Source organism: Colletotrichum jinshuiense, chromosome 5 (assembly GCF_051148585.1).
Source record: "Colletotrichum jinshuiense chromosome 5, complete sequence".
NCBI lineage: Eukaryota > Fungi > Ascomycota > Sordariomycetes > Glomerellales > Glomerellaceae > Colletotrichum > Colletotrichum jinshuiense.
The window spans coordinates 506236-529381 of NC_139312.1; the positions used below are offsets into that span (position 1 = coordinate 506236).

A 23146-nucleotide genomic window follows, 5' to 3' on the forward strand; every position below is an offset into this window, starting at 1 on the left:
GGACAACAGGATCCTTGGTGCTATGTCTGGACTCTGTAGGAGAGAGATTGCAGTGAGTACATCGAGCCGGGGACCCTCTCTGGGTACTGCAGGCAAAGCCAAAACAGACTCATGGAGAAGGTTGTGAGACACCGGTGGATGTCGAGTACCAGATCTCTGGCAAAACAGCAACTCCTCACCCACCACTCTGCTGCATGCTCCGCAAAAGAAACTCGCTGTTTTGGCTCGTTTGGCGTGAGAATGAAGTGATTTTCGGCATCGCGGCACGGCATTGAAATACTCCGCGGTGCGTCAATACTGGACGTATCTAACGAACAGAGAATGTTGTGCCGACACGAAATGAAAGTTGCCGCGAAGCGTTTGCAGAGAGAAAAATGGAATGCAATACCATTCAAGGGAAAGAGAACAACAAGGCTCATCTCTATGGGAAGCTATTCTGCTCATGGAGTAGTAATTTGAGAAGCGCGCAGTAGAAAACACGTACACAGTGTAAGACTGGATTTTAGGACCTTGGAAACCAGCTAGTTGCCTTTCGAACGTCAACCATTTTTTCGTTTCTCTAGATCAGGTTCACCATAACACAAAAATTTGGCAAAGTGACACAGCGAAGTGATCATCAAATTGTAGTATCGAAAATTGAAAGAAAATAAGTCTATAGAGTCCCGATAGGTCGCTTGGTTTTAAACACAATAGCACCCTATTCCCTATGCGCTGCCCGAACAAGATATTTACAACGAAAATTGGGCACTAAGAGAACAAAATGAACTCTGTTCGCCGCCCGTAAGAAACCCTACCCAGTAACGCCCCGCCCGTATATAATTGAAGTTTTTGCATCATAAGAACCACTCGAAAACGGTTATTTTGTCTTGAAGGCTTGGCCAATAGCGCCTCCAGGGTGGTTCTTCGCAAAGACTGCCGACACGGAACTATACATTTCCTTAGAAGCAACATATGCCAAGGCATCACCCATAGCAATAGCCATAGTAGTTGATGTGGTAGGTGCCGAGACGCCGAATGATTCCTTTTCGGACTGAGGGATAGGAGCAGGAAGGAGAATGAGATCTGGCCGCTGCTTGGCGATTTCGCATGTCTCCATGCTGGTGGGCGAGGTGAGAAGGATGAGGGGGCATTTCTTGTTGAGGTGAGGTAGCAAAAGCATAAGCTCAGGAGTCTTGCCGGAGAAGGTGATCATGACCAGGGTGTCGTATTCGCCGATGATACCAAGATCGCCGTGAAGGGCTTCGGTGGGGTGGAGGAAGACAGCTGGGAGGCCCAAGCTGCTGAAGGTCGCCGTAAGCTTCTTCGCGATCCAGCCAGATTTGCCGACGCCGATGAAGACTACCTTGCCTCGGTGATCGCGGTGACGGGTGAGAGCATCGATAGAACGATAGAACCCATCACGGCAGAAGCGCTCCGAGGCGTAGAGTTGTGCCAGTGCCTGAAGGGCGTTTGCTTCAGTGCGGAGAACATGGAGGGCACCATCGAGCCGATCTTCGTACGAAGCACGGCTAGTGCGATCTTCAACTGTGACATCTCTAAGAGGAGATCTAGGCATGGGTGACTTTGGGCCGCGGATCTCGTAAGATTTGGCGAGGTTGACGTTCAGTTCTACGGGGCCACGGCTGCGCATGCCCATAGCAGATCCAGAGCGAGGAGGAACCATTGTGAAAAGTTTGTGGTTTGAGGGAAGAAAATGAATCAACTGTTTGATAAAGAATGAAGCAGAGAAATGAGTCCCGCTCTGACTGTTAATCAACCCGGTTGATGTTTGAAGAGAAGAAACGTTGGTGAATGAGGCTGATGATCTTGCTGATGATGAATTCTTGGTTGAGTGAGGAAAATCCGCTCTTTAATACTGATCAAAGGAGGTCAGGCTAATACCAGAGCAATTGATATCTCCAATGCAAGCAAAAAGGGTTGGCAGTTGGGCGTGAAGCGGATCCTCAATTTGATGCGCAGGGAGGTCCCTAGTTTGAGCCTATCAAAAACGATCTGCCGGTACGTTCATGACAGTGGCGGCTTTCCGCAGACAGCAGCCGCGTATCCAGGTATACCATGTTCAGCATCGGGGAGACAAAAAGGCCTTTCATTTACTCAGGACATGTCCGTTTTGCCCGGTAAAAGCTGACGAAGTTGCAGTCTCAAAATAGCCCACAGTAAACAACGGGTCAAGCCTGCGGACGGCATGTCCAATGGCAATTTGGCGCGAGGGGTCGTGCGCACCGTAGACAGGCATGTGCCCGGCAAGCATAACACAAGCCACCTCATCCCGCGAAGACGTTATCAGTCCCATCCTGGCTTACCGGCCATTTAACTGGATCTGCCCGGGACAAAGCCCAGGCACCGCCGACTAAGTGAACATGGGTAGAGCTAGTTCCGGACCTCGGTGTACCTGCATGCGGGCAAGGGGGCGATTGGCAGCTGCTGCAGGTCTTTGGCCATCTCCCCCAAACTCAGTTCATCTCCGTCTGGCTAGAACAAGAGATCTAATTTACTGCAATCGGGACTTGGGCCAAAAACTATACCAAAACTCTAATGCTTTTAAACCACACTTTACTACAAAACTGCATCTCATCCTAAATTGGCTTTGCGATTCTAAACGCCCGCAAAGACCTACCATTCGCTATTTTGGAACTGGCGGCATAGCCCCGCCAAGATAACCGCCTGTCGCATACAAAATTAGACGCTGGACTAGGCGGCTTGTTGCGTGTGGTGATGTGAGGTAAAAGACAGGATTGAGAGTGAGCTGGGTTATCGCAGCCTCCTGAGATTTCACGCCTCGTCTGAAAGTATGGGATGACGCCTTCTGGACTTCTTCTTTGGCTTCTGGAAGAAGCAATTATGACTGCCCGAAACCATTCTTGCCTCAATCCCCGTACGTGGCCAGCGTTGTGACAGGTCTCGGCCGCACTAAGAGAGGACGACGCAGGATTAATGGGTCAGCGTCATCCACTCCGCGACTACAAGGCGATTATCTATTGAAACGACCTTTTGTAGAAGGTCGTCGCGCGCGCTAATGTACGTATGCCGTAGTCCGCGGTGGGTTCATGTGAACGGGGGAACCACAATATGGCACCGGGGTTTTGGGGTGTCGTCTCATCGGGAAGTGGATGACGGGAGGGTCACAGGTGGAGGCAACTAAAGGAGGCTTCCAGGGCCACGCAGTCAACAGGCAGCTTTACGCGATAGATGACGCCCAGAAAGTTTCCCTGGCAGAGCCTCCTTGTTGTGATATTTGCTTACCAGCCACAGGGAGGGGGTTAACGAGAGCCAGTTTCATGTCCTTGTCGTCGTACACTACCCTTGTCGATCGGACCCATTCTTGGCTGAATTAGGCTAGGTTCAGGGAGTCAAGGGTGCGTGGCTGGACCCGAACCTCTGGTCGGGAGGGGCCGTCGGTGCTGCCAGATCTAAAGGTAGGGAATCCTTGGTTCTTCTCCGAAAGTTAGAAAGATTGCACAAAGCTACCAAGACGCAAGTTGTGGCGAGGAATGCTCCAAGTTCAGGAGAGGTACTCGGTCGGATTCGGTGAACAATGTCACCAGGTTGAATATGAATACTGCTACTCCAGCTTGGCATCTTGGCAGAAGCAACATCCTGATTACTGGCGCAGTTTTCATTTTGTATGGGTGTTTATCTGATGTTGTCCAGTTCTCGAGTTTGCACAGATGTGATCTTCGTCCCGTCTTAGACTCGCAGATCCTAACACTGGACTGAGAGTTGCTGCACTCCCCGAATCTCTTTCCCGTTCAGGCCAACACTCTCTATGGACTGGAAAATCCCACCCCCTGTAGCCCCGTCTCAGCTAAAATTTGATCTATTCGACGTCGGAGACTGGAACATTGCCAAAAGCACCAGCGAAGAGCATTTCCAAATCGGAATATCCGCAGAAGATATCGCCCAAAACGTCTGCCACGACTCCCACAACATGCCAATGACAAGTTGGTTCGGTCAGAAGCCGCGCGACGGCTTCTCCGGTGTGTGCCGTGCTTTCGTGTGCTCGGTGACGACTGAAACGCTCAAATCAGCCTCATAGTCAGCCTTTTCACCGTCCAACCCCCAGAAAGATAAGGCCTCAAACGGATTCAGAAATATGGAGAAATTCAACGGCGCCTGTGTAAGACCCAGCGTGTGCTATGGCCAGTGACGTCCTGGCAGACGTTTGCCCAAAGGCCCGCCTCCCCCACCGACGAAGCTGCATACTCCACCAACGTTGGCAACATTAGGACGGTTGTGCGGCCGTACCCTGTTCGTAAGGACCCATTACTTCCTTGAGCTTTTCCATGTCAGACCTGGCCACTCTCAACTACCGAGATATCAGTGGAGTGTGCTTCGTCTCTCAATTCCGGGGCGACGGCAGCAGCTCCGTCCCCCGTTAAGGGCGCTACATAGCAAAAGCACTTGGCGATGCCTATATGGAAGACGTGCTTTTCAGGGAGGTGCCGTTCAATGTCACATTGGCCTTCCCATGTCAGTTACTATAGTTGTCTTTCCTTTTTGCAATGATGATAAGCCATGCACCAACGCGTCATTGTCCGCCACCAGTAGTAATGAAGAGGCTCATCTGACGTGGCGTTGATATCAGGCCAACGTTAATATTTGGCTTAATTGTTGACGCGGCATAATACTATAGTACCACGCTGATGGAGTTTGTGTTGCTCAGCCTTCGGTGAAACCACGGAGCCGGGATGTGGGATGTAGGCTGCCGGGTTGCCAGCTGCGAAAGCCTTGACCGCCAAAACGAAAGAAGGAAAAAAAAACCGCATAACAGGGGCAAGCGGCACAACTGCCAGTTTCAATTCAAAGGCCCATAATAAGCGGCAATACCGCTCCCTTTTGTCGATAATTATGGAGTGTTTCCACTTGTTTGACACGCTCAACCCTGGCTTGAGCCTGCCACTCGCTCCTAAGAATGGATGACAATCGGCAGAAAATCATTCTGGTCCCAACAATCGGGTACTTGTTATTATCTAGGATGAAGTAAATATTACCGATATCTTTTTGGCTGGCTCGCTTCTCATCATGTATTTGAACGACAGAAAAACTATGGGATGCGACAAGCCCCTGAGCTCGGTGAATCGCGTAACGCAATACGACATGTCCCTTGCAAGACCTCGGCAAATACCAGCCGGATCTTCATGCAAGTTATCAATACTAATATGTTAGAGTTTGCATTTATTTCTCCGGCCAATATGGTATCTCGACCTCATACTGACTACCGACGCTGTCGGAAAAGATATCAAAGCAGTGTCCGCCATCCAACACAAAGAATACAATAACAAGACGGACATCATTTTGAAGCGGTCAATAAGATCATTCATAATAAGAGATAAATATCGGTGATGCATATTTCCTGCAGCGACATGGCTATATCAGAGTGCGAATTCACATTGATGCCTAAAGCTCGTCCAAGCTGGGACGATACAACTAAGTATGTTATGCGATTATACGACTGCAGTAGTAGAGCCGCGGACTTCATGATTGTGCGTTATCCGCATTGAATCGAATGACCTTGAAACTCTGCGACAGCCGTCCAACCCGTGGCCAACGACCCCCTTGACAGCGGGTACCAGGAGCAGTCCGAAATCCCAACTTTGTTCATCTCAAAACCCCGGGTTTGATATCCATACCCAGGGGACAACGAGCCTAGATTTCGGCAAATTAAGGGCGACGATCTGGAAATCTCACAGGGGTTGGGGTGCCACCACAGCATGCAACGGGAAAGGCTCAACAACGCACTGTATCTGATGTGCCAGGCTGATTGCGCCGAGGTTTAACGCAGAACCACAACTCCATCTGCTTGCCCATGGGGGTGGGCTAGCTACTGGGCTAAAAAGGAGAAGTCTCCAAAATTTAGGGATCAATCTGGGTTCAAAAGAAATAAAGCAGGATTCAATGAGGCAACGATCAGCATGTTCCCAAGCCCCCCCCAACTTTGAAAGAAAAACACAGGTGGGTGTAGAACGATTGATCCGCAATTCGGTGGCAAGTTGGCGCAAGACAATTTGTTTGCTGCAACGCAGGTCCAGATATTTTTAATCAAACCGCCATGTTATTGAGCAAGTATCTAAATACCCATATTCACAAGCACCACCAATTTACCATAATACAACTATACATTTGGGGTCAGCTCGTCAACATGAGCTCATAATCTCTTAACATCCACAGCCTCATCGTTCTGCGGGCGGATTCCGTAAATGGTAGTTCCCCGACCAGCATCATGTCTGGTTCTCTCAACCTCCTCAAATTCAAGGGGGGGCGTGTTGGGATCCAGGACAAACTGGCGGTGCCAGGGCCCAGCAAACAGACCTTCGGGATCCACCTCATCACGGACCCGGCGCCATTGTACCAAGTCCTCCCCATACCACTCCGCAAACTCTTCGTTCTTGACATCAAAGTTCTTCGCCCAATGAGGCTTACCGCCCAGGTCGCGCATGAGCCACTCAAAACCTTGGAACCAGCGCTTCAAGCCGGGGGGGTCAAGGTCGTAGGGTCGGTACATGGTGGCATTCAGGTTCAGCGTTGGGCCATCCTTGATGGTGCTGTCCAGGAACGGTCTGTTGCGCTGCTCGGCACTTGTATGGACGTTCGCGTCGCATACACGTACCTCAACGGGAGAGTGGATGTAGAGGCCTTCAGCGGAATAGGGGATACCATGGTCGACGTAGTATGGGTCTCCCGGCTGCAATTTGTTGATCCAGGATCCGAGACGCATCAGAGCTTCTGGGCCTCTGTGGAGCGGGATGGCCCACTCGTTGACGTACTGGCTGAACAGACAGTTCATCCATAGAGCTTTGTCCATGGGCTGAGTGGCGCCTGTGGTGTAACCATCGTTGAAACCGTATTGCATGCCGAACACAAACCTGGGAATGTTAGTATTCGCTAAGCATCCTGAAGGGCCTCCCTAAACTTACCATTCAATCCACGGTAAGACACGAGGGATGAAACGTGATAGGTAAAGGAGGTTGTGGTATATGTGATAACCGAGAGATCCGTCGTAGTAGCCGACTGGCGGATCTTGGTTCTTCTCCCTTCCGGATTCGAGATCCTCCTTGGTGACAATGTCTGCCTTCCAGACAACCGCTCTCCTGGTATAAGGCAGCCACCATACCCGCACGAAGTCAGACTGAGTCCACAATTTGTTGTTTTGCTTCCAGGCATCCAGCATAGTGGTATCCGCCTGAATAGTCTGCCTCCACTTAAGGCTGAAAGCTGGCACGGCTCGGAAGCTGACTTCCGTGATGATTCCAAGGGCGCCCAGTGAGAGAAGAGCGCCGCGGAAGAGATCCGGGTTGTCGTCGGGTGAGCATGAAACCGTCTCACCGTTGGCCAGTACAATCTTGAGGGATGCGATGGCTTCTGAGAGCAAACCATACTTCAGGGTGCTACCCCGGGTGCCAGTGCTAATGACGCCGGCTATGCTCTGTTCATTTACACTTCCCAGAACGGGAAATGAAAGGCCATGCTTGTTGAGCTCCTCGGTGAGTTGCCACAGCCGAATTCCAGCCTGCATGACAACGAGACCGCTCTCCTCTGTTGAGCGTTAGCATGTGATGAAATTGCAATGTGACGTAAGGGTCTGTGCTTACTGTCCACTGATAGCACTTTTCTGAATCCGTCGAGGTTGACCAGCCAGTTACTCGTGCATGTCAGATCTGAAGGCGAGTGACCGCATCCCACCGTGGTGATCCGCCGCCGACACCTGCGCGCAAGCTTGACTGCTTTCTCGACCTCTTGCTGCGACTGCGGCTGGATGAAGAGCTCCGGCAACGAGGAGAAGGTGCGCGCCCACGTGGTGTGAAAGTGAGCCGTCTTCGCCCTGAAGGGGATGCCATCAGCGGCAGCATCCTCAATGATGCCGCGAATATGCGGATCCAGAGACGCAACAGCAGCCATTTTGCTTGATAACAATGACTCTGAAGAGCAAGTCTGGAAGGCTAATCAAGAGACCCTGAAGATCAAGGTTGAGGGGCTTTGTACGGCTCCTTTGAGGAAGGATTGAAGAAGTGAACAACGCAATCTGAAGCATGTTTGGAATTTTTGAGGCTAATGACGGATTATATTACAATACCAGTTTAGCGTCCGTTATGGAGACTCGTTGTGTTCTGGTTCGATACACAGGGATCGGACCCGATGTGGATGACGAGTCAAGGACCGTGGCTTGAAACGGTAAGTCTCAGATGAACATGGATAGGCTAGGCATGCCACTTATGCCGACCGGCGAGGCCCGGTAAGAAAAAAATTGCGATACAAGGGTCCCAGTTTTTGGGGGTCGATGCTTTCATCCTTGTTCTTGCGTTATGGCAGGTTGACACGAGCTCGCACGTGCAATCGGACCATTGACTTGGAAATGGGTGCTTGAGGCTTGGCAAAAGAGCCACGCATTAACTCCACACGCAACGCAGCTTCGTAAGTATTGACGAGACTCTGTTTGAGTCGAGCAGAATGGCCCGCAGCTTGACGGAATACCCGCGCGCTCGCCGGTTACGGGTACGCTAGGAGTGCCCGCAAGTCCACACACGAGTTATGGTTATTAACATATTGCTCCTAGTCCAGGAGCCTGGGAGACTCCATCCAGGCTTTTTAGACCAGACTTCAAGACCGATCCCTCTCATATCGCTCCGTAAACACTTGAGTCCCTCTGCCACTTCGATCCCAAGGCTAGACGTTTTCCTAAGAGTCTCTTTTCCTGCCGCTCCCTCCACAAACATCCACCCATCCCTTCTCGGTTCTGATCCCATCACCAAATCATTTCCTTCCAAGCCATGGCTACCACAACAAGCCACAACCCGGCCGCCCGGCCATCCATCTCCTCTGTGCTGCCGCCGCTCTTCTTGGGCACGGCAACATTCAACACCCAGCATGTAAAAGACCCACTGCAGATGCCTTATCGCCAGATTGTTTCCAGGGCACTGGAGCTCGGCGTCAATGGCTTCGATACATCGCCCTACTATGGCCCCTCCGAGGTCCTCCTCGGTGACGCGCTGGCCGCTCACACTGCAGCAACAAACCTGCCCCGAGAGTCGTACGTCTTGGTCACAAAGGCCGGTCGCGTTGCCTCCAACGAGTTTGACTACTCGCCAGCATACGTTCGGTACTCCATTCTCCGGTCGCTCAACCGCCTCAACACCACATACCTTGACCTCGTGTACATGCACGACGTCGAGTTCGTTTCCCCCTCGGAAGTCCTTGCCGCTGTTCAGACGTTGAGGCAGCTCCGCGACGAGGGCAAGATCCGTTATGTCGGCATCAGCGGCTTCCCCGTCCACGTTCTCTGCAGTCTTGCGGAAATGATTCTCGCCGAAACCGGCGAGCCGCTGGATGCGGTGCTGAGTTACGGACACTTCACGATTCAGAACCCCACGTTGGGCTTGCCTGAGGTCGTGGCCGGACCCAACCACACCGATGATCAGAGCCCTCTGCGAAGGTTCCGAAACGCTGGCGTGCAAGTGGTCCTCAACGCCAGCATGTTGGGCATGGGCCTTCTTACACAGACTGGCATCCCATCAAACTTGGAAGCCTCGGAAGGCAAGGCCGGTGTCATTGCTTCATGGCATCCGTCGCCGGATGAGTTGCGCTTGGCCTGCAAGAAGCTCTCAACAATTGCGAGTGAAGCCGGCGAACGGTTGGAGACCATTGCTCTTCACTGGTCGATGGAGGAATACGCGCGCGTCGGCGCGTTGGCTGGCCTTGGCGTGCAGCTCCCTGGCCAGAGTAGCGTGCAGGTCGGAGGCAGCGTTATGGGAGTGACTAACATTACAGAGCTTGAGCAGACGGTGCTAGCTTGGAACCATGTGCTTGAGGGGCTTGCTGCAGGCAGCGAAGCCGACGTCGAGGCCGTTGCGGGCGCTGCCCGAGTTCCCGTGACCGCAAGGTACAAAGAGCTCAAGGCATTGGTTGAGGAGAAGATGTGGCCGGCGCTGGGCCAGTGGAAGGGCTACAGCTGGGCAAGCCCTGATGAAGGATTCCAGAATGAGAGAGGTGCAGACAAGATTGGCTTGATACCCGAGGAAGACGAACTCATGAGCATTGTTAGCAGAATTTCTAGCAATTTGTAAGCGATTGACGCTGCTTATATTTTATATCTATGACAAAAAACAATAGACCTACATATAGACTTACCATCACTTGTGATTTCGCATCACGTGGCAATGTAGTAATACTGCGCAACTCTCAGCTTAGAGTGTGTGACATCTCCACAGGCAAACTGAATATACCTCTCGCCTATTTTCTCTATCTGTACTTTGTATGAGGCCTTGTTCTGTAGGATGTTGAAACCCAAGTGACTAAGTGATTGTAGTGGGTTTTTCTTTCTGAGTGTTTTAGCTGTGATTCAGATGGCAGAAAAAGCAATTACGCCATGCAAATAATCATCAGTTACTCAGAAAGCGCTGGTGACGTACCGCCAGACCTTTGTGTCTTTGATCAAATCATTAGTTATTAACACGGTATTGTAGACGAAGAAACCACTCCAATCCAGTAGATTATGGCAGGTAAACATACTTCATCCATACCTCACTATTTTTTTATCCTGGAATTCGGCTACTATCATTTGCAAAGCCATCCGGGCTTGTCTTGAATGTCGACGGTAGGAATTGCGATTCCAAACTGCCTTGGATGCATACATTAGCCGGCATTTGGACAAAGCATCTACCTACACACTTATGTGCGAGAACAGGTATACATAACTGCCAGCCTTCGTCCCTTCATACATTCTGCTTAAACTGCCTAATTGGAGAACAAAAGATAATGTCTCGAGGGTCCGGAATGGCCTCGGACATGTACAGTCGTCTCAACTACGATGTAGTGGCCCGTTTCAAATTTGCAGCTCAGAGTGAAATTGGGATCAACGTGGTGGATAGCATGGTCTTTGAACGATGTAAAGGAATTGGAATTTGGCATCGATGTGATTTTACTCAGAATTAACGCTAGAGAGCCAGATTTCTGTTAGACTATGAAGACTGGGTCTGTAATCGAACTGAGTCATCGGTTGCCAGCTTCATGGCCCTGTTGATACTAGCATAGGGCAGAGATGCTGATTCAAAGGACCACAGGAATCTATGTGTCAAAATCTTAAAATTAATAGACACCAGGCAGAATCTTCCACCTCACGGTCTTCTTGTACTCCTTCCAGTCTTCGCCGTACTTCGCTGCGCAGGCAGCATCGTCCCGCCCCTCACGGTGAATGAGCAGGATAGCAAAGTACAGGACGTAAAAGTAGGTGAAGATCATTCCCCAGCCACGCGCCGCGCCCTGGATCACCTCGCGACCATCCAGCATCGTAACGGCGCCGGAAACGGCACTGCCCGCGGGCAAGATGAGGTAGCCAGCGATGGAGGTCGGCAAGCTGAACGGCGATGCCTGGAGCCAGTCGCCAAAGTAGTTGATGTGACGCGACTTGCCCCACCAGCCACCAGTCAGAAGCCTTGTGCCCCGCTTCGTCTGGATGAAGGGCATATCCTTGACGCTAGGGTGATCGGGCTGCGTACGGAAGAGGCTCTTCTGGTTGTTGGCGGAACGGAAGATGAAGAGGCCAGTAGCGAAGACGGCGGCGACGCTGGCGACGCCAGCCCAGCCAAGCTGAACGGGGTAGACGGAGAGGTAGCGGGTTTGGGTGGAGTAGAGGAAGGGAACCCAGACGATGTCGCCGAAGGTCAGCATGTAGCCCAGACCGTCGGTGGTGATGTCCATCATAGTCAGAATACCGGCCTCCATGTACTGACCCTCAAGGACGTAGTAGGCCTGAACGGCGGTGGTGAAGACGATGCTATCGGACAGGTATCCATAGGTGCGGTACTGCTTGGCGCAGAAAGCAAGGTTGAGGATGATCCAGCCAGTCAGACCAGGACGCATCTCCAACCACGTCTTGACGTCAATTTCACCGAAGAGCGGCAGGGTGATGCGCGGGTTCAGCTCGCGGCCGATGTAGAAGTCATAGATCAAGCTGCCGCTGTTGCCACCAACAGCCAGCTCTCGGAGGTCGGCGTTGCCACGCTTGACACTGAAGCTGGTGATGTAGACACACACGGATATCACGAAGGCTAGGATGATGTTGGCGGTGAGCAGCTGAAGGTAGTTGTCAGAGATGTAGGTCCAGACGACAAAGTCAGCACCGTGAAGGTAGGTGCCAATGGCCAGACCAGCAAGTTGGAAGACAGTTGAGTTGAAGGCTGCACAGCAATGTCAGCTCGGGTGTCTAGTGGGGAGGTCAAGTGACCTTACAGTTGAAGCGGTACTTCAGGGGACGACCAGACTGAACCAGCTTCGTGCCGAGGACCTCGTGAGAGGGAAGAATGCGGTAGAGAACCAGGCTTAGGAAGTAATAAGCCAGAGTCCAGCCCATAGCCTCCCGGTTACAGAAGCCCCAGATGCCGTCTGCGGGCCATGTTGTCTCGGCCTTCAGCTTCTCCAGGCTCAAAGTGCGAGGGCTCAGAGTTGACGGGGCGGGGCACCCGGTCTTGTCATTGCAGACGAAGAAGAAAGTCCACAAGAGCACAGGAAGTCCGAAGACAATGGCAGCGGCACCAAGACTAGATGAGGCACGTCAAGTCAGCTGTGAGCACTGACGCGAGTGGTGGGACGCGACTTACGGGCCTCCAAACTCGTACTTGTGCTTCTTGACAGGAGCCATATTTGCCTCAAGACGTTTCTGAGTCAGCAAGATAAGGGCGACAAACGAATGGCTAGAAGGAGTGAACGTTGAAACACCGGTGTCCTTGCTTGACGGGATGGTAGAAAGACGGCAAAGAAGGCACGCGTGTCTGGATTAACTGGCCCCTGAATCCGATGGGGCAGAGCAGAAGCTCAGCAGAATTTGCGGGTTGGGCCGTGCACGGTGTCTAATTTCCCGTTGTCGGGGCGCTAATTAACCCACAGTGGGCGGGGGACACCGTCGCCGGCTGCCCGCACCCGTTGGTCCCACTTTTTAGTTGGTCCCGGCCCGCCCGCCCGCCATTCATCCTATTCCAGTAAACAGATACGAAGTGAACCTTAAATTTAGACCCTGAGGCCAGTCATGACTTTGGCGTTGCATCAACTTGATTCACTGTTGCGGTGCGATCTCTCAGTAGACATTATCTTCATTACTCATAAGCTACCGCTCACAACATTTTGTTATATTTACAGCCTTTCCAATTGCCAGACTTTCTTCTGGCAACCAACATCATTGCTATTTCCGTATCATCTCTTAGTATACCTTCTTCTCGTCCTTGTGGGAGCACATCTTGCCGTGTCCAGAGTGCTCAGCCAGAACCTTCCAGCGACGGAACTGCTGGAGGACGGCAGCGCGGCCCCGGAGGAGAGGAGTCGTGTCGGCGCGAGGAGGAACGCCCTCGAGCGAGTTGGCAAGAGTCGCGAGGGCACGACCAGCAGCCTTGGTGTTGACAGTAATGGCATCCCAGTTGATGTTGTCAATGGTATCGCAAGCCTGGTGGTAGCAGGGGTCGTTCTCACCCTCACCAGTGAAGATGGAGGCGGTCGGGATGCCGAGGGCGATGAAGCCAGCGTAGTCGGAGCGGTCATCGAACTCGGAGTACGTCACCTCCTTGCCGTTGGCCTCGAGGTAGTCAGCCAAAAGCTGAGGGCCAATGCCGCTGTTGTTGTAGAGGGAGAGCTCGTAGATAGGGTTGGGCGATGCAATCATGTCGTAGTTGAAGTAGTACTTGATCTTGTCCGCCTCCTCGGAGCTGAGGTTCTCGGTGTAGTAGTACGAGCCAACCAGGCCGGCCTCCTCAGCGGCCCACCAAGCGAAGCGAATCTTGTGGGGGAAGCCTTTGTACTTCTTGACGGATCCCATCAGCTCCAGCAAAGCCGCAGTGCCAGAGCCGTCGTCGTTGATGCCAGGGCCCTCGAGCACACTGTCCAAATGGGCACCAAGCATAATGACCTTGTTCGGGTCACCCTCCTTGGTCTCGGAAATGACGTTCCAGGTCACGCGCTCCTCGAAGATAGAATCGACGATGAGGGTAACAATGACCTCCTCGCCAGCAGCGAGGGAAGCACTCCACGCCTCGCCAGTCTCGAGGGTGATAATTCCCAGCGGGACGAGGAGACCGATGTTCTCGGCGCCGAGCGTAGGCTTAACGATTTCGTCACCAGGCACCTGGTTGTACAAAATCACGCCGAGAGCACCAACAGCCTTGGCGTTCTTGATCTTCTCGGAAACGGCACACACGCCACGCTTGATCAGAGCAAGCTTGCCAGTAGCATCAATACCCTCGAACGCCTCGGGAAGACATCCGGAACCATTCTCGTCGTCGACGGGGGTGTCGATGAGGGGGGCGGTGATGCCGCCAGGGAGAGGGGTGGCGGTGTTGTACTCGGCACTGATAACGATAACCTCGCCGTCGGGGCCAGTTACGGAAATAGCGTTGGTCTGCTCGAAGGTGTGGTTGAATGGCTGAACCCATGTATCCATCTCCTTGGCGAAACGGGTCTGGGCACGCTCCAAGACAAAGTCGACCGAGGCCTTGTAGCCTGGGGTGCCGAAGGCGCGAGTGCCGCCATTGTCGCGACCGATCTTGTTCAGGTTCCAGAGAACACGCTCGAGCCTGATAAGACAATGATGGTCAGCAAACTTGAATGCGGTTACAAGTTGGATAAACAGCATAGGTGCACTCACTCCACGGTGTTGATGTCGGCCTCAATCTTGTCGGCAGTGAGAGGGTCGGTGGCGAGAGAGGTCGAGGCAAGCGCAAGCGCCGCAGCGGAGATGTAATTGGTCCTCATTGTAACGGGCGACTTGATGCACTGAGTGAGACCAAAAAGAGCACCGCGAGAAGATCAGGGCCGGTTGATCACATAGAAAACCAGCAGATTCCCTGGGGCACTGACGCCTTTTTATAAGGTCCATCATGCACCGGCACTGCACTTCAAGTTGCTTTTTTTGTTCCTCTCTTCCTCCTCTCTCAATGCCACCCTGCACGGCAACACGATGAAGCTCATTCAGGAATCAAGCTTCCAGCTGAGCTTGGCATGCGTTGGACCTGGTCGAGAGCATGGGTTGAGAGCGGATAACGCGAGACAACGCGAATCAGATCGCTCAATCACTATTGCTGATAAGCACCTGCTAAGATTGTAGTGCTCTGTCAGCGTCAAGGCCAACGGCTTTGTGAGCCACACATTATGCATTGACGGAGTGAACTACCACAACAAGTTGAAGTAGCGGGAGGGCATTGACATCGAGTGCCTGTCAATATCACTTTGCCGCTGCAAAGACGCGGGTCACAACATCTTGGCTCAAATATTCGCACGCCACGATGTAACCCCAAAGGGCAGGTGCCAAGACTTTTTCATATCGCGGGGTGGCGGGTTGGGACCGACTGCTGCACAACACCGCGTCAATTCGAAAAGGACCTGCCAATCCTGCTCACATGCCGTACCAGGGGGGGGCCTGCGGCCAGGAACCGGTCCTGAACCCGCGTTCTCGATTATTCTCCTCGGTATCTGTCCGCAGGGCACATAACGCGTGTCTTGGCTTGTCTGCGGGGTTGAGCAGCTGGGAACTTTGGGGTGCTTACCGTTGGCTACCTGCTGTCTTGGGATCTGCGCAGCTATGTTGCCAAGACATTACACGAGCTGTTCAGTCGGTAAGTCGGCTCCGTCTATCGTGGTGATTGGCAGAGTCTCGTAAGGTTGGTTCACTTGCACAGCATGGGGCTTGGGACATGGGGCAGATAACGCGATCCCCAGAGATGGTCACACTTAATTCGCACACCGCGAGGAGCTGTACCGAGACATTACGTCTTATAATAACGAGCAATCTAACTGTTTTGCAGGTTCGCACGATACTATAATCTGCAAGCTCGGAGGTGTCAATTGGCCACCATGTCGGCACCTACCAGCACAATCTCCACAGAGGTAACTTTGAAACAAGGTGAAGACTAAGCATGGTTAATTGTATTTGATTCGTATCGCTTTTTAAGGCAAATGCTATTTGGTTTGTGCCAATCATGCCACTTTGACCACCTAAACTAGGTAATTGCGAGCAGATTATTCGAATCAGCCACAGCAACATAAACTTCCAATTTGACGATCGCAGAAATCGTGCGAATTCAGATCATTATAGTATCCTTGTCGGATTGGCACTAGTCAATTATTTTTCTAACTCTCACAACTAGGTTCCCCGTCATGCCAAAAATAAGAAATATTTCAACCGCCCGCTCATAGCTAGAGACTTAGTTGCTTGAGGCCAGGAAATTGCTCTTGGCCTGCCAGATGTCTTACATCACCACGGCATTGTTAAGTTCTCTCGCATCCGCCTTAGTCTGAACGTAGTTCAAAAATAATGAAATTGCCGCCCTCGTCAAATCACATAATGGCGGCTCCTCCTTAGAGCCCGGGTACGACAAATCCACAAATGTATGCGCCCACCGGCTGTCAAACTTTGAAAACCCTCCAACAGCAGGGATCGTCATCCTTTTCGTCGGGATTTGTGACTCAACTTGCGCAATTCCAACATCAATCTCCGACCCCCCGTGGTGGGACCATTCTGCTTGATCAATGGACCTGAAAGTCACGGCCAGCTGACAGCAACGTATTGACCCGGTTACCGTTGTGTGTTCCTTACATCCTATCATAACCGATGCGCGAGATTCTATCCCCATAATCCTACGAGATATCACCTTTATCTGCTATGAATGCGTTACAATTCCGTAAATTGCCACCATATAATATTTGTCACAGGCAGGTTTCAGACTAGAGTAATTACCGGTGATGCGCATTCTTGGAAAGAAAGAGATACATTCACGCGAAAGACACCTTTATAGAGAAATCTCAAGAGAATTCGCTTTGAACGAACAAGTCTACGCTGGCGTCGGTCACCTGACTTGCTGTTATGTCAATGTATGGTATCACATAGACCGGCTTCGTTCTCACTGATTCCATGCACGATCCCAGTCGGCGAAGCCATTCTGCATGAGACTAAGTGTGCCCATCCGATTTTGGTCATGCGCAGTTGCCAAATCAACTGCATCACACTCTGAAAATGTTTAGGAATAGCGTCACAGGAATTACATCCAATAAGTCCTTGAACTCTTAACTCAGTTGAAGTTCAGTTTGTATGGTCACCCCTTATTTGACCAAGACTTGCTGTTAGTATTACAAAACACCCGTACGGGAGATAGCTCGACGAATACCAATCTAGTATATTCGTAAGCTGCAAATCAATGAATAGAAGTAACATAGGAAAAATTCAGCAGTAGGAGCAACGTTGAAGATATCGCCGTGGGCAGCCCCAAGTAAAATATTCTGGCTCCGCTGCTGCTGCTTCCTGCCACTAGCCGCCTGCCCATATTCTGACCGAGTAACCCAACACTTGCATACTGTGCCCACTCCCCAGACACGTCAACTACTTCTCACTTCATTGCCTCAGTCGAAGTAAGCTTAAAATTAACCTTGAAAGTACAGCACTCTAGGCGAACATTTGACTACCCGAGTAGGGAAGACGTTTTCAAAAAGCTCTAGAAGCTGTAATTTGGGCGTGGGCTTTTCACCCAAGCCTTCATTGAGCCAACCCCAGTGAAGAACCCGTCCACTCTACGGGATGGAACCCGGGTGGACAAATCGCTCTGCACTCACTCTCGAGAGATTTGAATATGTATGAGTCAGTAGATCATGTTCCGTTCTTGCAGGTAAGTGGCTACATTGTGCCTGCAAGTGGCCCCCGTCATATGTGAAAGTTCCTCCAATGGGTTTTCAACCATGCGTTTTAACTTCAAGGCCAAGTTGATTGCATAAGCTCACATTTTCATGTTCATACAACCGCATTCTTGCACTTCTACTGGTGGATTCAATACGACACCATCAGTGTCAGCTTCACTTGGTGTGTCTCAAGGAAACTTATTAATAGTCCGGACCGGGCCAAACAACTCCAGGCTTCGGCCACTATGTTGTCCCGCGTGATGTCCGAGATCCGTCCACATCTTATGTTAACCACTGATTCTGGGCGGTGCTCATCAAAGAAGATAACGAATTCGAAATCAAGACTTTGGAAGACTCGATCTACATTTTGGCCTTCCTGTAGGATGAACATGAACTGTGCAAATACCTTGGAGGACCACGCAACCAGAGAATTCCACAAATGAGTTATATTTTGTAGTCGGGTGATGATTCCTTCTCCAAGCTAGTGGCATCCTATTGAATGTAAGCTTACCGCATTTAAAGGAAGGTGCCACATTCCTGTTATGATGTGAAGGCTGCATGATTGGAAGTTGGCATAGAAGTAAGTGTTGCGACATCACCAAAGTGTATTCTTCCAAAAAAAATTTTGCAGATATCGATTGATCATTTCATAGGATCTCGACTTTCTATTGTCTTTCTTGTTAGCATATCATCTGCCATGCTTCGGGTGATGATTGAGAAGTAACAACTCTTTTTCTTGAAGGCTGTTAGATGATCACCACTGCCTTAGGACCTCCCAAAACACCGTTTCATCAGATTCAAAGTACTGCAGATTGGAAGGATCGGCATTTGGCATCCCCGCATTTTCGCATGCAACATCGGATATAGTGACACCGCAAACCCCTCACAGCCCAATACCACGGCACATGGCATCCCGGATGCCGCGACACAATCAACCCATATCTTGCAGCTAGAACACAACTTGCTTATTTACAATGTTCGCGCTTAGTTGTAACACGGGTAACATTGGCGGAGGGCTTGTGATGCTACCTAGTTTGTGTAAATACTTCATTGGTGGAATTCTCCGCCTCCAAATGAAATCGCGGGTTATCCCCATTTTCATTGGTAATCAACCCTGGCCGGAACACTATACTCGAGCCATGGCACTCGCTCGTGTGGTTCCGATGTTTCCTTTTGAGCTAACTTCGTGACCCCGTGATGAGAAGCCGACGGCAGCTGAGAGGCATTGTAGCTGTGCCAAGCGTGTAGTTGGCCATCGTGGTGTCTTGGATTGAGAGACGGACAACAGGGTTAGAGAGAGCAAAATGGGAGCAAAAAGAGAGCAAAAAGGCGCGACCGAAAAACGGGTGCAGCTGATAAATATCATTCTGTTTCCCTGGTGAGAGCAAGTTTGTGATTTAACTTGCTCAGTCTCAGGACGAACTCGCAAGTTGCCCTCAACCAACAATCAGTTGTAATTCTTCTGCATCAAACTATTCCCAGGCAAAGGAATACATTCCGTACAACAACTTGACGCAATGCAAATCTTTGCTTCCGTTCTTGGGCTCGCGGCTTTGGTCGCTGGCCATGGATACGTCGACAACGCTACCATCGGTGGAACTTATTACCAGGTATGTTAATCGCCCTCGCCCCAATTTCCACTCGCTCGGGCTTATAGCTAACAAACCCATAGTTCTATCAGGTAAAATTACGTTCTACATGTTTCTAATGTGCTTGTAATATCTTTCTTTTGGGATGTTCTAATCATAAGATAGCCATACACGGACCCGTACACCTCTCCTACAGTAAGTTCAAGAGTATCTAGCTTGCAGCAGAGTTCAGCAACTGATCGATTTTGCCCACAGCCTCAGAGAATCTCACGCCCTATCCAGGGAAACGGCCCCGTTGAGAGCGTTTCTTTGATCGACGTCCAATGCGGAGGATACACTGCTGGTGGCATCTCAGGCTCCCAACCGGCGCCTCTGCACGCCCCAGCCGCAGCGGGATCAACTGTCACCCTGCGTTGGACTCTCTGGCCTGACTCCCACGTCGGTCCTGTTATCACCTACATGGCACGATGCCCCGATACCGGGTGCAACGCGTGGCAACCGGGCACTTCGTAGGCATCCTTGATCCTTTTTTTTTTTTAAGAGTGTTGCTAACACTGAGTTTCTAAGTGCTGTCTGGTTCAAGGTCAAAGAAGGTGGGCGTACCGGAACATCCAACGTTTGGGCTGATGTAAGTCGAAAAATTAGGGACCTGGGCGACCGTTCTTCGTTGCTAACGTGTATTTCTGTACAGACCCCTCTCATGGTTCCCAACTCTGGTTACCAATATACCATCCCGTCCTGCCTGAAGCCAGGGTACTATCTGGTTCGCCATGAGATCATTGCTCTTCATGCTTCCTATGCCTACCCAGGAGCACAGTTCTACCCTGGCTGTCATCAATTGCAAGTCACTGGCTCCGGTACCAAGACAGCAACTTCATTGGTTGCCTTCCCTGGCGCATACCAGGCGACCGACCCCGGCATTACCTACGACGCCTATAAGGGTTAGTAGTAATCCCCAACTACCATTCGTGATTACTGACTAGTGTCTAGCTCAAACCTACGTTATCCCCGGCCCGGCTGTTTTCACTTGCTAAGAAGCCACTGCCTCATGGGTGTCTAGTTGCCTGTGCAATGCTTGACTACATAAGCAATTTGTTTTCATGTATATAGTCAATGACGCAACGTATATATCTGACGAAATCCCTTTGAATACAAACCAACCCATGGTAGAAATCGATGCAAATCCAAATCATTGACTAGATTAAGATTCACATCTTGAACTCGACGTTGCTCAAGAATGAAGGAACATCATGGTTACCACAATGCCTCGTCGTATGCGCAAGCCCATCTTTATCGAAGTCACAGAAGCCTTTTCAGACCCTTGATGTTATAGTTCGGATGAGACGAACTTGGTAACAGGCAGCCTTTGCTCCATCCTCGGCTACCCTTCAGTACAGATGACTATTTGTACGAGCCAGAATTCTCTTTCAGTTCAACTCAACCATTACAAGACAACATCTACACTTGACCCTGGTGATTAATTATAAAACACTGAAAAAGACGAGGGTGAACGGATGGGCCAACTGTATGCTACTATCGTGATGAAGAGACAGGAAGCAAGTTTGCAATCCTAGCGAGGAGATGGTTTGGACTGAGTTCATGATTTTGCGATAGTGAACCTTTACCAGTCGACAGAGCCAAACAATAACCCTTGAATCCACTTCAATAGTAAAGTCCATCCTTAAATCCTTTGACATAGAGCAGAGCAGTTACCCTGCGTCGTCGCAACACAATAATCTTCCGGGGACAATCATCCATTATGGCAACTGGAACAGATTTGACCATCAGGTAACATCCTTGATAGTCTAGTGGTTAGGATATCTGCTTGTCATGAACAATCGTGCTCGCAGGGGACCGGGGTTCAATTCCCCGTCGAGGAGATCTTTTTGCATTTCAGAATTTTCTCCTTTGGAGTTGTGCGGGTTGGCGCCTTTGTAAGTGCCAGGTTGGCGTCGACTGCACAACCAACTATCATTGGATGAAAACATCCACCAATCCCCGATAGTCTAGTGGTGAGGATATCTGCTTGTCATGAAAAACATGCTCGCAGGGGACCGGGGTTCAATTCCCCGTCGAGGAGTTCTTTTTGGTCTTTAGTGGCAATGCCTTTTTTGAGTGTGTTGCTCTCATTTTGTTCGCCTGTTGTTTTTGTGGAAATGAGGGCGAGGGGGCCTTGGCGGAGACTCAGGGGTGCCTTGTCCATTCCCTGTCAATAAAGCGGGTATGACATGTTGACTATCTCTTTGGGAATCTTAACAAAGTGGGTCACGGTCGGTTGCAAACAACAAAGCATTCGAGAAGGGCCAAATTTGCATCCAAAAGAAAAGTTGGATTAATATGTAGACCACCTCAAGACGTCTCAAGGGTGGAAAGAAAAACTATTTACACGAAAACTTTCGCTCAGCCGACTCCTCAGACAAGGTTCAACTCAATACAAAGAAAGTCCAGCATTTACGCTTGCGCCAGTATCGCCGCGAAAACTAGCTCCGAGGCGATTCACTAGCTCAGCTTGCAGCCGAGCTCTCGCAGAGTGCGAGGTATTTAGCAAGCAGCACCGCTGCCGCTGGGGATGCCGGAGCACTTGGTGGACTTCTTGCCGCCAGTAAGGCTGACGCCGCTCCACTTCCAGTTGCTGCAGGCACCGGAGGCGCAGAGGATGTAGACATCAGTACCGGAGGAAGCGATGGAGCCAGTGACCTTGCTGATGGTGAGGCCGGTGATGGGGACGCCGGCAGTGGGCTTGCCGGTGGGGGAACCGTTCTCGTAATCCTGCTCAATGACGATACCGTACTTGGCAATGTTGGAGAGGGTAATGCCGGAGTAGGTGACGCCGGAGACGGAACCAGTGGCACCGTAGACGGTCTTGATGCGGACACCGTTGTCAGAGTTAGAGATCTTGGAGTTGGTGATGCTGACGGTCTTGACGACGTTGTCGCTGCGGCCACCGACGGAGCCGATGGAGAGACCGTGGCCACCGGAGCAGCTGCCACCGGTGAAGGTGATGTTGGTGCCGGAGTTGATGGCGAGGCAGTCGTCCTGGTTCTTCACGGTGGCGCCGGAGATGTAGATACCGGTGGAGGAGCCGACATCGAAAGCGTCGGTGTTGTGGCCGCCCTTGGTGTCACCGAGGGAGTTGTCGATGGTGACGCCGTAGACACCGAGGTTGGTGGCGCCGTTGATGCTGAAGGCCTGGACGGGGGTGTTCAGGGTGTTCAGGTTCTTGATGTTGGAGTTGGTGAGGCTGTGGGCGTAGAAGTACTTGGGCTTGGTCTTGCCGCCGTTGCTTCCCTTGGTATCCCACCAGCGCTGACCCTGGCAGTCGATGGAGTGGCCGGTAGCACCATCAATGAGAATGTTGTCGCCGGAGAAGGAGATGAGAGGTCCCGCCCACTCCTTGTAGCCGAAGGTGGTCTTGCCCTGGAAGGTGACCTATTTCTTGGGTGTTAGTGAGTGCCGGAAGTTGGGAGCGGAGGCCGGGACTTACGTGAGTGCCAGACTTGAGCTTGGTCATGTCAAGGGTGGTTCCGGCAGGGACGACGATGTCCTTCAGGATGATGCTGGTGCAGCTGGCCTTGCCCTTGATGGCGGAGGCAGCATCGGTGAAGGTGCAGCTGGCACGGGTCTGGACGGGGGAGGCGATGGCAGCGGAGGCCAGAGCGCCGAGAAGAAGAAGAGAAGAAACCATTTTGGTAAAAGTTCTAAGAGAGTGACTTGATACGCAGTATCAGAATGTTTGAGATAAAAAGTATTGAAAGGAATGTATGAGCCAAGACTCGAGAATGGTAAGGTAAGGAGATCGGTGGGTTTGATGTCTTGGAAGTTTCTTGGCACTCTGGGGAGGAACCACAGGTCAGTTTATATCCAAGTCGCTGGATCTCTTGGCACAGCCTTGCCAAGCCCTGTCAACGACCGGCTCA

The 23146-nt window shown here is 51.3% G+C and overlaps 7 protein-coding genes across 7 annotated transcripts; 2 read left to right on the forward strand and 5 right to left on the reverse strand.

The window, feature by feature from the left end:
* Positions 1-856: 856 nt before the first annotated feature.
* On the reverse strand, positions 857-1663 carry EsH8_V_000128 (uncharacterized protein; the record flags this gene model as incomplete). The annotated part of the gene is made up of 1 exon (XM_083272644.1): positions 857-1663. The coding sequence occupies one exon, from the start codon at positions 1661-1663 to the stop codon at positions 857-859; it is 807 nt and encodes a 268-aa protein (XP_083125359.1).
* Positions 1664-6145: 4482 nt separating this feature from the next.
* Positions 6146-7896, reverse strand: EsH8_V_000129 (uncharacterized protein; the record flags this gene model as incomplete). Its single annotated transcript, XM_083272645.1, has 3 exons — positions 6146-6863; positions 6915-7533; positions 7590-7896. 3 exons carry the CDS (start codon positions 7894-7896, stop codon positions 6146-6148), a joined length of 1644 nt encoding a protein of 547 aa, XP_083125360.1.
* Positions 7897-8765: 869 nt separating this feature from the next.
* EsH8_V_000130 (uncharacterized protein) lies at positions 8766-10058 on the forward strand (the record flags this gene model as incomplete). The annotated part of the gene is made up of 1 exon (XM_083272646.1): positions 8766-10058. One exon carries the CDS (start codon positions 8766-8768, stop codon positions 10056-10058), a length of 1293 nt encoding a protein of 430 aa, XP_083125361.1.
* Positions 10059-11079: 1021 nt separating this feature from the next.
* Positions 11080-12631, reverse strand: EsH8_V_000131 (uncharacterized protein; the record flags this gene model as incomplete). Its single annotated transcript, XM_083272647.1, has 3 exons — positions 11080-12170; positions 12223-12530; positions 12591-12631. 3 exons carry the CDS (start codon positions 12629-12631, stop codon positions 11080-11082), a joined length of 1440 nt encoding a protein of 479 aa, XP_083125362.1.
* A 555-nt stretch (positions 12632-13186) lies between these two features.
* Positions 13187-14727, reverse strand: EsH8_V_000132 (uncharacterized protein; the record flags this gene model as incomplete). Its single annotated transcript, XM_083272648.1, has 2 exons — positions 13187-14549; positions 14621-14727. 2 exons carry the CDS (start codon positions 14725-14727, stop codon positions 13187-13189), a joined length of 1470 nt encoding a protein of 489 aa, XP_083125363.1.
* Positions 14728-19157: 4430 nt separating this feature from the next.
* EsH8_V_000133 (glycoside hydrolase) lies at positions 19158-20263 on the forward strand (the record flags this gene model as incomplete). Its single annotated transcript, XM_083272649.1, has 6 exons — positions 19158-19250; positions 19395-19424; positions 19485-19738; positions 19797-19857; positions 19921-20170; positions 20220-20263. The coding sequence occupies 6 exons, from the start codon at positions 19158-19160 to the stop codon at positions 20261-20263; spliced, it is 732 nt and encodes a 243-aa protein (XP_083125364.1).
* Positions 20264-21770: 1507 nt separating this feature from the next.
* Positions 21771-22914, reverse strand: EsH8_V_000134 (endo-polygalacturonase; the record flags this gene model as incomplete). The annotated part of the gene is made up of 2 exons (XM_083272650.1): positions 21771-22658; positions 22714-22914. 2 exons carry the CDS (start codon positions 22912-22914, stop codon positions 21771-21773), a joined length of 1089 nt encoding a protein of 362 aa, XP_083125365.1.
* Between the last annotated feature and the right edge of the window lie 232 nt (positions 22915-23146).